The sequence below is a fragment of the Hypanus sabinus genome, chromosome 7 (genome assembly GCF_030144855.1).
Source record: "Hypanus sabinus isolate sHypSab1 chromosome 7, sHypSab1.hap1, whole genome shotgun sequence".
Classification (NCBI taxonomy): domain Eukaryota; kingdom Metazoa; phylum Chordata; class Chondrichthyes; order Myliobatiformes; family Dasyatidae; genus Hypanus; species Hypanus sabinus.
In genome coordinates, this window is record NC_082712.1 from 9,577,496 (window position 1) to 9,591,040 (window position 13,545).

General features: G+C 46.1%; 1 protein-coding gene and 1 long non-coding RNA gene across 5 annotated transcripts in view; one reads left to right on the forward strand and one right to left on the reverse strand.

Annotated features, from left to right (window-relative positions):
- The window catches only part of nat8l (N-acetyltransferase 8-like), a 72,614-nt gene extending 62,972 nt beyond the window's left edge, over positions 1-9,642 (reverse strand). The window contains exons 1-2 of one of the 3 annotated variants that reach the window (XM_059974196.1): positions 8,797-9,642; positions 2,803-2,967 (exon numbers count right to left, since the gene is read on the reverse strand). In XM_059974196.1, coding sequence (XP_059830179.1) covers positions 2,803-2,967; positions 8,797-9,139 — 508 coding nt within the window. In that variant the 5' untranslated portion in view covers positions 9,140-9,642. The remainder of the gene's footprint in view (positions 1-2,802; positions 2,968-8,796) is intronic. The other 2 variants (XM_059974197.1, XM_059974198.1) reach the window with 2 other exon arrangements.
- A 1,208-nt stretch (positions 9,643-10,850) lies between these two features.
- Positions 10,851-13,545, forward strand: part of LOC132396556 (uncharacterized) — a 148,403-nt gene continuing 145,708 nt past the window's right edge. For both annotated transcript variants that reach the window (XR_009513018.1, XR_009513017.1), the window contains exon 1: positions 10,851-11,156. This is a non-coding gene — a long non-coding RNA (uncharacterized LOC132396556). The remainder of the gene's footprint in view (positions 11,157-13,545) is intronic.

Below are 13,545 nucleotides of genomic sequence, written 5' to 3' on the forward strand. Positions count from 1 at the left end.
ATGATGAGCATTTGCTGGCTCTATGTCTCTACTCACTGGAATTCAGAAGAATGAGGGGTGACCCCATGGAAACCTATTGAAAGTTGAACAGCCTTGATGTAGGGGATGTGGAGAGGATGGTGAAGGAGTCCAAGACAAGAGGGGATGGCCTCAGTATAGAGAGGTATCCTTTTAGAACGGAGATGAGGAGGAACTTCTTTAGCCAGTGAATGGTGAATCTGTGGACTTCATTGCCACAGGCGGTTGTGGAGGCCAAGTCATTGGGTATACTTAAGGCAGAGGTTGATAGATTCTTGACTGGTCAGGGGATGAAGGGATACGGGCAGAAGACAGGAGATTAGAGCTGAGGGAAAATTGATTACCATGATGAAATGGTGGAGCAGACTCAATGGGCCAAATGGACTAATTCACCTCCTGTAGCTTATGGTCTTAAATTGCTTCTCTCAGATCGCTGGAGCTTTTCACCCCAGAGAGCTGTGCCGATGGAGCCAGTAAACAAATGAAGGCTTGACATAGGTCATGGTCTGTAGGAAAATCAGGAATTAGGAGGATTGGACAGGAAGATTGGAATGGGCTAGAATTGGACTGCCCGGAGTATTGTTAACTAGAGAGGAGTTCAAAGGACTGCACGAAGATTCTTTCTTCAACTTCAACTGAGCTCTTATTTTCTCATTCATTGACTCATAACACTGAGGGGGTTCGGACCGGGGTTAATTCCTCTCCCAGCTATTCAGTAGTTTCAATGATGATAAGTTATGCCCAACGCAATGGGAAAGGATTCTGGGTTAGCTGGCGATAACTTTCCTACTGTAGTGGTATTTCAAGCCTAAGAGTAATATGGGCACACAGCACATGAGCACAAAGGACTTGGTCAGATTACTATACAAACAAAAACCATGCCAACTCCATTCGCTTCATGCACCTCCATGAAGTCTTGACCCTTGTTGACCCCGTGAGTGATAGTTTTAGCATCCTTCCCACACCCTCCTGTCAAGGGGAATGAGTTCCAAGTTACCAGTACCAAAACTGCATAAGGAAATTGCAAATCACACTTTATGTTCACGTTGTACAGGGCAAATATCATCACTGATCATAAAATAACAGAACCCAGAACACATGCACTCTATGACTCAAACACACTTTATTTTCCTTGTGCACAAGGAGACCAGCATGACCTCTGTCACCACTCTGTTCTGAAGCCAGGGCAGAAGCTGCTATTTTTATACAGAATTAGCTTATCAGTTATGATATTGGTAAATTGTCTATATTGGAATTCCTTATTTGCAAGATCAATCGCCATTCTCAATACTGGTGTTAAGAGTCAGTAGAAACTACAAGTCAACCGATGATACTTTGGAGTTAGTAAAGCAATTGTCCCTTAGTTGACGTGTGTGCCTTGGATCATCTATCTCATCTCCAGAACCCTGGTGTGTAAATGGAAGCTAAGCTCTTCGAAGACCTTTCTCGTCTCGGATGTCTGCACTCTCTCCTTGCCTGGATATTATATTTACGCTTTCCTAACCACAAATTCCACACCTGCACACTTGCAGCATCATTTCCATCAGTAGCCTTTATCTTCACCAGGTGTGCTCTGTCGTGTTATGTTGTTAAGTGATGTTGATCATCACCAACAATGCAACATTACATAGCCCACCATGAGGTAATATACCTGTTATATATTTAACTAAATGCTGTATATGCGCTTTATGTCAGCTTGTACATCTACAGAATCTTTTTTTTTATCAGGTAATATTCTCCTCTTTTTCTATGATGAAGCCACTCTCAGACTGGAGGAGCAACACCTCATATTCCATCTGGGTAGCCTCCAACCTGATGATGTGAACATCAATTCCTCCTTCCGATAATTTTTTTCCCTTTTTTTCTTTTCCCTTCACCCTTCCTGGTTTTCTATTCCCCACTCCAGCCTTTTACCCCTTCTCCTCACCTGCCTGTCACCCCACCCTGGTGTCCCTCCTTCCCTTTCTCCTATGGTCCATGCTCCTTCCCTATCAGATTCCTTCCTCTCTAGCCTTCTACCTTTCCCACCCACCTGGCTTCACCTGTCACCTTCTTGCTATCCCCCTTCCCCTCCACACACCTTTTTATTCTGGCATCTTTCCCCCTTCTTTTGCAGTCCTGGTAAAGGTTCTTGTCCCAAAACATCCACTGTTTATTAATTTTCATAGATGCTGCCTGACCTGCTGAGTTCCTCCAGCATTGTTGTGTGTTGCTTAGTGTGTTAATATGTGCTGTATGTGATCTATGTGCTACGTTTTGCATTTTGGTCCCTGAGGGACATTGTTTCATTTAGCTGTATACATGTGTATGGTTGAATAAAAATCAACTTGAAATTGAACGGAAAGACTATCAGACCCATCAAGTCTGCTCCGCCATTCCATCATGGCTAACTTATTACCCCTCTCAACACCCATTCTCTGCCTTCTCCCCATAACCTTTGACACCCTGACTAATCAAGAACCTATCAAGCTCTGCTTGAAATATATCCAATGAATTAGCCAGGTGAAGAAGAAAGCTACTGATGCCAATGTCATTCGATGTGTGTAGGTTTTATACAAAGTGAACAGAAAGTGGAAATTGATTCTATGATAGAGGAGTTCTAGACAAAAATAAAATCTGTTCATTCAAAACTACACATCTCTTGCCCCTCGTTTATTATAGAACAACATGAGGCAACCTATTATTTGCAAGTTGGGGAAGGCCAAAGTGGCAGCAGAAAAGCACTCCATAGAAATATTCCCACCTCAGCACCCAATCCCATGTTTCTGAAAACTGGGAACTTACCTGCCGGTTTCATGTAATATTGCTCAATATCTGACATGTCGGTTTGCAGTGCGCACTCAAGATAGCTGACGATAACTTTCCTACTGTAGTGGTATCTCGAGCCCAAAAGTAAGATGGGCACACAGCACGTCAGCAGCAAGGACTTGGTCAGATAAAAGCACATTACTATGGAGACAAGGGAGAGAAATAAACGATACCTGTCAGAAAAGAGAATGGAGTGTTTATTTCGGAACAACCCCAGAGGAGAGTTACAAACAGTTATATAAAAAAATATAAATACATTTATCGTGCATTGTTTAGGTAATAATGCCTATATATTTATATACTTACATGGCTCGTTTGTTTCAACTGCAGGAGGTGTCCACAAGAGTCCGCAACATAGTAAGTATCGCATTTTATTAGCCTGTTCTATTGCCAAAACTGACCAGATGGTTTAAACAACAGTTCTGTCAAATTATTAACATAGGATCCACTGGGCAGCCTAATTCACAAGCGCACCATCCTAATAGCGCTCCTCACTCAGGACAAAGCCTCACATAACACACACGCGTGCATGCACTCATGCACATACATGCCGACACAACACATGATGGTTTTTAGAAAGTGTCTGAAATGGAAGTAGCAACAATCGTTGGATGGAACTTCCAACTGTGCAGGAATGTAGCGGACACCACATGGTCCCATGGGATATTCCTACTCCCTGTCTATTGGCTCATACACTCAGTGGCCACTGTATTAGGTACAGGAGTGGAACCCGGTGTGGTCTTCTGCTACTGCTGCCCATCCACTTCAAGGTTTCATGTGTTGTGCATTCAGGGATGTTCTTCTGTGCATCACAGTTGTACCAGGTGGTTATTTGAGTGACTGTCACCTTCCCATCAGCTTGAACCAGTCTGGCCATTCTCCTCTGACCCCTCTCATTAACAAGGTGTTTTTGCTCACAGAGCTGCTGCTCACTGGATGTTTCTTGTGTCTTGCACCATTCTCTGTAAACTCTAGAGACTTTTGTGCATGAAAATCCCAGGAGATCAACAGTTTCTGAGATACTCAAACCACCCTGTCAGGCACCAACAATCACTCCATGGCCGAGGTCACTTCGATCACATTTCTTCACCATTCTGATGTTTTATCTCAACAACAACTGAACCTCTTGACCATGTCATGCATTGAGTTGCTGTCACATGATTGGCTGATTAAATATTTACATTAATGAGCAGGTCTACAGGTGTATCTGATAAAGTGGCCACTGAGAGTATATTCAAATACAATATTCCTCCTCTTATTTTGATAGAATTCTGTCAACCTTGTAGTATTCCCATGGGATAATTTTCCAGTTGCACATCAAACAGAAAATGCTGAAAATGCCCGGCTAATCAGGCAACAATCCCAAGGTACAGAATTAGGGATCAATGAAATAAATTGGTGATTATTCTGATGAAGGGTTCTCCACCTAAAACATGGGCCATCTCTCTCCCCCCACAGATGTTGCCTGACCTGCCGAGTGTTGCCTGCATTTTCAATTTTCATTCAGATTTTCAGCACCTGCAGCATTTTGCTTTTGTGTTTCTATATGCATGAGATGTAGGTCCCTACAGTGAGACGATGAACATTGCTGAAGGATGATTAAAAATAATCACAATGCCGAAATGCCAAATAAATAGAACATTCTTGACACAGCAGACCAGCCAAACATGAAGACATGACAATGGTAAAGGGATCCAGGTGAAAGCTCGGGGAAGGGGGTTGAGTTGAGGAAAGGTACCTGGGTTAAGGTAAATCTACTAGGTAAGACACCTGGGTTAAAACAGGAGGGTTTGGGTTAGGAAAGGTATCTGGGTCAAGATAAAGGCACTGGGTAAAATATCTGAGATAAGGTGAGGGTATCTGGGTTAAGGATAAAGAACAAAATTGAGAGTATGGTCTCAGTTCCATGTCATGAGAACCTGGGCAAGGGAACAGCGTATGGGTTAGTGAAACCTTTGCGAGGCTCATATTACACTACAGCACAGAAACAGGCCCTTTGGCCCATCTAGTCTGTGCCAAACTAATAATCTGCTTAAACTCATCAACCAGCACTTGGACCGTGGCCCTCCATACTTCTCCCTTCCATGTACCTATCCAAATTTCTCTTAAATGTTGAAATCAAACCCACATCCGTCACTTCCACTGGCAGTTCATTCCACACCCTTACCACTCTGAGTGAAGAAGTTCCCCCTTGTATGCTCCTTAAACATTTCACCTTTCACCCTTAACCCATAACCTCTAGTTCTAGGCTCACCCAACCTCAGTGGAAAAAGCCTGCTTGTATTTATCTGACTATACCCCTCACTTGGATAGGGGTAAATTGCACATAGCTGCCATTTTAAAGTCACTTAGATAAGAAAGCCATATGATGGGAACATTTTGGGAACCATATTTGGGGTATTTTTATTCTATTTAGAAATACAGCATGGAACAGGTTTTTCTGGCCCAGCAACCCATCTATTTGGCCCTAGCCCAATTACAGGACAATTTACAATGACCAATCAACTAGGCAGTTATTCTTTGGACTGTAGGAGGAAGCTGGAACACCCAGAGGAAACGCACGTGCATTCAGGAAAAACGAACAAATTTCTTACAGAGGACACCGGAATTAAACTCTGAACTCTGATGCCCTGATCTGTAGTAGCATTGCACTGACTGCGATGATACAGCAGGTATCGGAGGGAGGGAAATCAAGATTTTGTTTTGCACATTGGTTGCTGTCCATCTTGTTGGCTGTGATCTTTCGTTGATTCTGTTGTGTTTCAGGTATTTACTGTGAATGCCCACAAGAAAAGGAACCTCAAGACTCCATATGGTAACATATACGTACTTCGATAACAAATTTGCATTGGACTTTGAACTTAGAGATACTTAGACAGTGTAACCCATTTGTGGGAATCCTACTAAGGCTGTGACATTGACAGTGCCATAGGGGTGATGTCAGTTTAGGTGTTAGGGTACCATGTTAAAGAGAAACAGTTACATTTCTGATAGAGCTGCCATGTGTTTCCTGTAACAATAACTTGCTGCTTTAGGTATTGAAGCTCTGGATTGAAGCAGTTGGGTGCAGTCACTACACTGGGCAGAGAATGTTGCTGATACCACCTGGACGAGACCACTCATCCAGTGGTTTCTTCCTGTGCCCACATGGATCAGTAAAGATCCATTCTGGCAGGGAACATCAGAATCCCGCTGGTCCGGTAAATCTCCCTTCCAGTGTGCCCCTGTTCAGTCCCATTGGCCTTTACAGCTCCAGTCCTGTAATCCCAGCTGAGTCCCATTGCATCAGTAAAACTCCCACCCAAACCATCACCCTACTGGGACAGTATAGCTACATGCAGATCATCACCCCACTGGGACAGTATAACTCCAACCTAAACCATCACCCCCACTGGGACAGTATAACTCCAACCTAAACTATCACCCCTACTGGGACAGTATAGCTACATGCAGATCATCACCCCACTGGGACAGTATAACTCCAACCTAAACCATCACCCCCACTGGGACAGTATAACTACAACCTAAACTATCACCCCTACTGGGACAGTATAGCTACATGCAGATCATCACCCCACTGGGACAGTATAGCTCCAACCTAAACTATCACCCCCACTGGGACAGTATAACTACATGCAGATCATCACCCCACTGGGACAGTATAACTCCCATCTAAACCATCACCCCCACTGGGACAGTATAACTCCCATTAAAACCATCACACCCACTGGGACAGTATAACTCCCATCTAAACCATCACCCCCACTGGGACAGTATAACTTCCATTAAAACCATCACCCCACTGGGACAGTATAACTTCCATTCAAACCATCACCCCACTGGGACAGTATAACTTCCATTCAAACCATCACCCCACTGGGACAGTATAACTCCCATCAAAACCATCAAACCCACTGGGACAGTATAACTCCCATCAAAACCATCACCCCCACTGGGACAGTATAACTCCAACCTAAACCATCACCCCCACTGGGACAGTATAACTTCCATTAAAACCATCACCCCCTCTGGGACAATATAATTCCCATCAAAACCATCACCCCATCTGGGATAGTATAACTCCCATCTAAACCATCACCCCCACTGGGACAGTATAACTTCCATTCAAACCATCACCCCCTCTGGGACAATATAATTCCCATCAAAACCATCACCCCATCTGGGATAGTATAACTCCCATCTAAACCATCACCCCCCACTGGGACAGTATAACTTCCATTCAAACCATCATCCCCACTGGGACAGTATAACTCCCATTGAAACCATCACCCCCACTGGGACAGTATAACTTCCATTCAAACCATCACCCCCACTGGGACAGTATAACTTCCATCAAAACCATCATCCCCACTGGGACAGTATAACTTCCATTCAAACCATCACCCCCACTGGGACAGTATAACTTCCATCAAAACCATCACCCCCACTGGGACAGTATAACTTCCATTCAAACCATCATCCCCACTGGGACAGTATAACTTCCATCAAAACCATCACCCCCACTGGGACAGTATAACTCCCACCCAAATCATTACCCCTACTGGGACAGTATAACTCCCACCCAAACCATCACCCCCTCTGGGACAGTATAACTCCCATCAAAACCATCACCCCCACTGGGACAGTATAACTCCCACCCAAATCATTACCCCTACTGGGACAGTATAACTCCCACCCAAACCATCACCCCCACTGGGACAGTATAACTCCCATCAAAACCATCACCCCCTCTGGGACAGTATAACTTCCATTCAAACCATCATCCCCACCGGGACAGTATAACTTCCATCAAAACCATCACCCCCACTGGGACAGTATAACTCCCATTGAAACCATCACCCCCACTGGGACAGTATAACTTCCATTCAAACCATCATCCCCACTGGGACAGTATAACTCCCACCCAAACCATTACCCCTACTGGGACAGTATAACTCCCACCCAAACCATCACCCCCTCTGGGACAGTATAACTCCCATCAAAACCATCACCCCCACTGGGACAGTATAACTCCCACCCAAATCATTACCCCTACTGGGACAGTATAACTCCCACCCAAACCATCACCCCCACTGGGACAGTATAACTCCCACCCAAACCATCACCCCCACTGGGACAGTATAACTCCCATCAAAACCATCACCCCCTCTGGGACAGTATAACTCCCACCCAAATCATTACCCCTACTGGGACAGTATAACTTCCATTCAAACCATCACCCCCTCTGGGACAGTATAACTTCCATTCAAACCATCACCCCCACTGGGACAGTATAAATCCCATCAAAACCATCACCCCCACTGGGACAGTATAAATCCCATCAAAACCATCACCCCCACTGGGACAGTATAACTCCCATCAAAACCATCACCCCCACTGGGACAGTATAACTCTCATCAAAACCATCACCCCCTCTGGGACAGTATAACTCCCATTGAAACCATCACCCCACTGGGTTAGTATAGCTCCCATACAAACCAAACTGAACTAGGTCGGAATGACTCCAGTCCAACATGAACCCTACCGGGTCAGTATCACCCCCATCCAAACTGATCCCCAGTGCAGTTCCAGTCCCGGTCCAGCCGGGACCAGCGGAGCCCCATGCGGTCAGTCTAACTCCCGTCCAAACCCTGCTCCACTTACATTCGCAATGCGGCTCGCGATCGTCTTTTTTGTTTCTCATTTTCAAATGATTTCTGACCGAGAACTTTTAAAAGATTAAAATGATCGTCACATAAAGTGTCTTTTTTTCTCTAAAATAAAAACATAATCATTAAAGTAATTCAAACGGCACAGTTCCAGATATTACACAAATGACACGCAATGTTTTTGTGTGAATCCCGCTTACAACATAATGTGGAACCCTGGTAAAAACAATGTTAAACTGCGGGCGACGTTAGACCGGCGAATGTAGACAACGGCTGTAAATTTAGATTAGATTTCGCTCACCGGTCAAACATAGATAAAACAGAAGAATTCTGGGCTGCTGTTTTAACCCTCTGAAGGCCGTATTAGGAATCCTCTCCATGATACCATCGAAGAAAATACGGCGCACGCTGTCTCTGTCGCTGAGCTCAAACTCACGAATGTAGACGGCGCCCCGCTTCAGGCGCGGCTCGCCGGGGGTAGTTTCGAGCGGCGCCGCGGGCGAGGAGGAGCCGGCAGGCGGCTGTGGAGCCGGCGGAGGCCACATCTGACTGGAAGAGACGATCGGGTCGTTCTTGGAACCGGGCATCTCTTCGTCGGCCACGATCTTCGTCTGGCAAACCATGACGGGAGGCGAAATCGGCATAAAATTGGACAATCCCGGGGACAGGTTCAAAACAAGAACAGTAATGTCAAGTAAATCTATGAGGACGGGTGTTGGGGGTTAATGAGTGATAAAAAGATGGGGGGAGAGAGAGAGAGAGGGGGAGAGAGAGAGAGAGAGAGACCCCCGTAATATCTTCTCCCCCCTGCAGCCGTTCTGTTCTGTCCTTCCGTTGGCGCTCCAGCCCTACTTATAGGGAGCGGACTGTCGCCTCTTATTCAGTTTATGGGGCCTCGCCGCCCCGTTGGCTGTGAGATCTGTCTCATGTGATCGGTGGTCGGGGCTTCTGGAGAGAGAACTCCCCCCCCCACCCCAGCACCCCTCCCCATCGCAAATACTATCACATCTCCCTCTCGCTCTCCATCAAAGCAGTCAATCACATTAAAGGTGATGTCGCCCACTGCAATTCTGGCAAAGCGCTTAATGTGATTTTTTAAAAGAAAAGAATTGGGTTATAATTATCCCGCCAACCTAACACCCCCCACTTCCCTCCCTCTCAAAAAAATCTGCAGCTCCCAATACATGCGGAGGGTTAACATCAAGAGCTGTGAGAGATCGTTGAATATTAATGGCGTTGGGTTCTGTTCTCCGTCTCGCTGCCTTGACCCGAGTTTAAGGGGTCCAGTCAGTCTGGCGTTCCTGGGGATTGGGGGGGGGGGGGTGGGGTGTCTTGTTAGACACCGCTATCCGTCGTGACAAGACGTTTCCCGATCCCACTCAGGGAACACACTCTCCTCTTCCCTATTTAATTCTGCCCCTGCAGTCGGTGCACCTGTTTCTCGCGACCAATATTTCTTCCACCATATCAGTCTTGGCATCTTTGTGGTTTCTTGCCATTTTCATACATCTGGGGCGTTAGGTTTGGAACAGCCGAGATTGGGATGAAGCTTGGACCCGTCAACTGGGACTGGATTTGTAATTACGTTTGAAGGTGAATAGTCTCCTTCTGATACCGAGCACCAGATTTTCTCGGAGACCTGGGGAGATGTCCCACTCTCACCCCCCATTCCCCCCCCCCACACACACACAAACACCCACACCCTCTCTCGGTAAAATGGTGCAAAGATCGAAGGAGGATATTTCTTCATTCGCGGGAGTCCGAGGAAAATCGCTTCAAACTGCGGCACGTCCTCCTCATAGCGGAGATCCCGCAGTTAAATATCACAGTTAATTTTTCAGTGTTTTTTTTTGTGTGTTGGAAAGAGAGAGAGTTGCCGAGGAAAATGCGTCGGTTTACAGGAAAATAAAGGTTTTGTCTTCTGACGGAGTTTAAATTGCAATCAAGAAATTGGCAAGTGCATTCTTTTTAGCGCAAGCACACTTCCTCGCCAGCAGTTGGTTTTCCTCTCCCGCATTCCCCACAGAATACCTGTGAAATATTACAGTGAAAATAATAATATTTCGTTTCATGGACGGAGATGGGCGGGAGAAACAGGGCGATGTTTGATTTAGGATTTCGGTGCTTGTGGGTCTCCGGCATCATAGCAGCTCGTCAAAGGACACCCGAAAATTACAACAGCCTTCTTTAAATCTGTGCATCGGCACGGTTTTATTGAGCTCCGGGATTGGTTCGAAGCAGGTTTGTTGGAAATCTTGATTGGATATAATGGCTATTTCGTTCGGATTAACGATGGTGTGTTTTATAGCGCGGAGTCCGGGACATGACATTGACTACGCTACCCGCACGGTACAGCGTACACTAAACACATTTGCCCCTACGTTCCTATCAATCCCCCACCCCCCCCACACACAAATACATTCACACACACATTCTCTCTCACATACAAATACATTCAGAGACACATTCTCTCTCACACACAAGTACATTCACACACATATTCTCTCTCTCTCTCTCTCTCTCACACACACACACACTATTTACAGTGGCCAATTAACCTACAAATTCACACTCTTCGGGTCGTGTGGGAAAGTCAGAGCACGCAGAGAAAAGCCACGCCAGTACTGAGAGAACGCGCAAACTCCACACAGACGGCGTCAGGTCAGTCTCGAAGCCGGTTTTCTGAATGGGGGGGGGGGGGGGGTCTCCAATCGCGTAGCTGCGTCGCCGCAGTTAATTGTGTCCCCAGCACAAACAAGAGAAAATCTGCAGATGTTGGAAATCCAAGCTAAATATAGGAAATGCTGGAGGAACTCAGCAGGCCAGGCAGCATCTATGGAAAAAGAGTTACACAGTCGACCGGTACGAAAGGGTCCTGATGAAGAGACTTGGTCCGAAACGTCGACTGTTTACTTTTTTCCATAGATGCTGTCTGGCCTTCTGAGTTCCTCTAGCATTGTATGCGTGTTAATTGTGTCCAGGATTTTGCAAGGTAATGTGTCAGTTAACTGAAGGTTTGTAAACCGTGCGAAGAAATTAACTTACCTCCGGTGAGGAAACATATCTGGAGCTATTTGATGGGAAATAAAATGGGATGAGAGCATGGTGTATAAATGTACTGTTTGCATGAGATGGCACAGGAGTTCGGCGAAGGACCGAGCGGCGAAGGATTGCCTGATTCCCGGGATGACTGACAGACATGGATTCAGAACTGCGCACCGCCACCGCACGCCCTTACCGACACCCCTCCTACCACCTCCAGAAACACTGGGTGTGTCAATGCCTGTATGCTTGTGTCTGGGGGTGTGCGCGGCCGCCCCCCCCCTCCCCAGCTCCACCGCCTTCACCCGGTGGGAGGTCGCCCACCCAGCCCGAAGGACCGCAGTGCGGCTCCGAATCAGCCCCGGCTGCTCTCCTCTCCCGCCGACAGACAGCGCCTCGTCAGCCGGGTTCTTCCCGGAGGACAGGGCCGGGGCTGGGAGACGATTCGCCCACTGTGTTAGAGGGCATGCAGCTTTCCAGCCGCATCTAGACAAAGGCGTCACTGAACGTGCCGACGTCTGCACTGCCCACGACGCGTCTCCTCCATTTCATGGATGTTGGAATGGAAACCGCAGATCTCAAGTATAACAGAGGCCGCAATCTGCCGGTCGGGCAGCGTCTGTGGTGGGAGGAACGCGGGGGAGGGGAGAGTTCAGCCCCCTGCCCGTTTCCAACATCTATCTCATATTCATGCTTTTAATTTAATTGGACACCGCAAATTGCCTCGATGAAGGTTAAAATATGGAGGAACTCGGCAGCTACTATAGAACATAGACCGTTATAGCACAGTGCAGGCCCTTCGGCCCACGATCTTTTAACCTACTGTCAGATCAATCTAACTCTTCCTTCCTGCATAGTCAGTAAAAGGGGGCCACGGATCAACATGTCAGAATGGGAACCAGGAGTACAGTGCCTAGAAAAGTATTCACTCCCCCTCCCCCCAGGTTTTTGTGTTTTATTGTTTTACACCATTGAATCACAGTGGATTTAATTTGGCTTTTTTGACGCTGATCAACAGCAACAGACTCTTCTGTGTCAAAGTGAAAACAGATCATTGCAAAGTTATCTAAATTAATTACAAATATAAAACATAAAATAATTGGTTGCATAAGTATTCACCCCCTTTGACATGACAGACCAAATCACCACCGGTGTAGCCAATTGGTTTTTTAAGTCACATAATCAGTTAAATAGAGTCAAGGTGTTTCAATTGACAGTAGTAAAAATACACCTGTATCTGGAAGGTCCAGCTGCTGGTGGGTCAGTATCCCTGCAAAAACTACATCATGAAGATAAAAGAACACTCCAAACAACTCTGCAAAAAGGTTATTGAAAAGCACAAGTCACTGAATATCCTTTGAAGTACAGTTAAATCAATCATCAAGAAATGGAAAGAATATGTCACAGCTGTAAATCTGCCCAGAGCAGGCTGTCCTCAAAACCGAGTGACCGTGCAAGTAGGGGACAAGTGAGGGAGGCCACCATGAGACCTATGATAATTCTGGAGAAGTTACAAGTTTCAGTGGCTGAGATGGGAGAGACTGTGCATACAACTGTTCCCCAGGTGCTTCACCAGTCACAGCTTTATGGGAGTGGCAAAGAGAAAGCCACTGTTGGGAAAAACTCACATGAAATCTTGGCTAGAGTTTGCCAGAAGCCATGTGGGAGACTCTGAAGTCAGCTGGAAGAAGGTTCTATGGTCTGATAAAAACAAAATTGAGCGTTTTGGCCATCAGACTAAATGCTACGTTTGGCATAAGCCAAACACTGCACATCATCAAAAACACCCCATCCCTACTATGAAGCACGGTAAAATGAGTGCAACAAAATGCAGGGAAATCCTGGAGGAAAACCTGATGCAGTCTGCAAGAGAACTGCGACTTGGGAGATGATTTGTTTTCCAGCAAGACCCCAAGCGTAAAGCTAAAGCTACACAGGAATGGCTTAAAACCAACAAAGTTAATGTCCTGGATTGGCCAAATCAGAATACAGACCTCAATCCAATTGA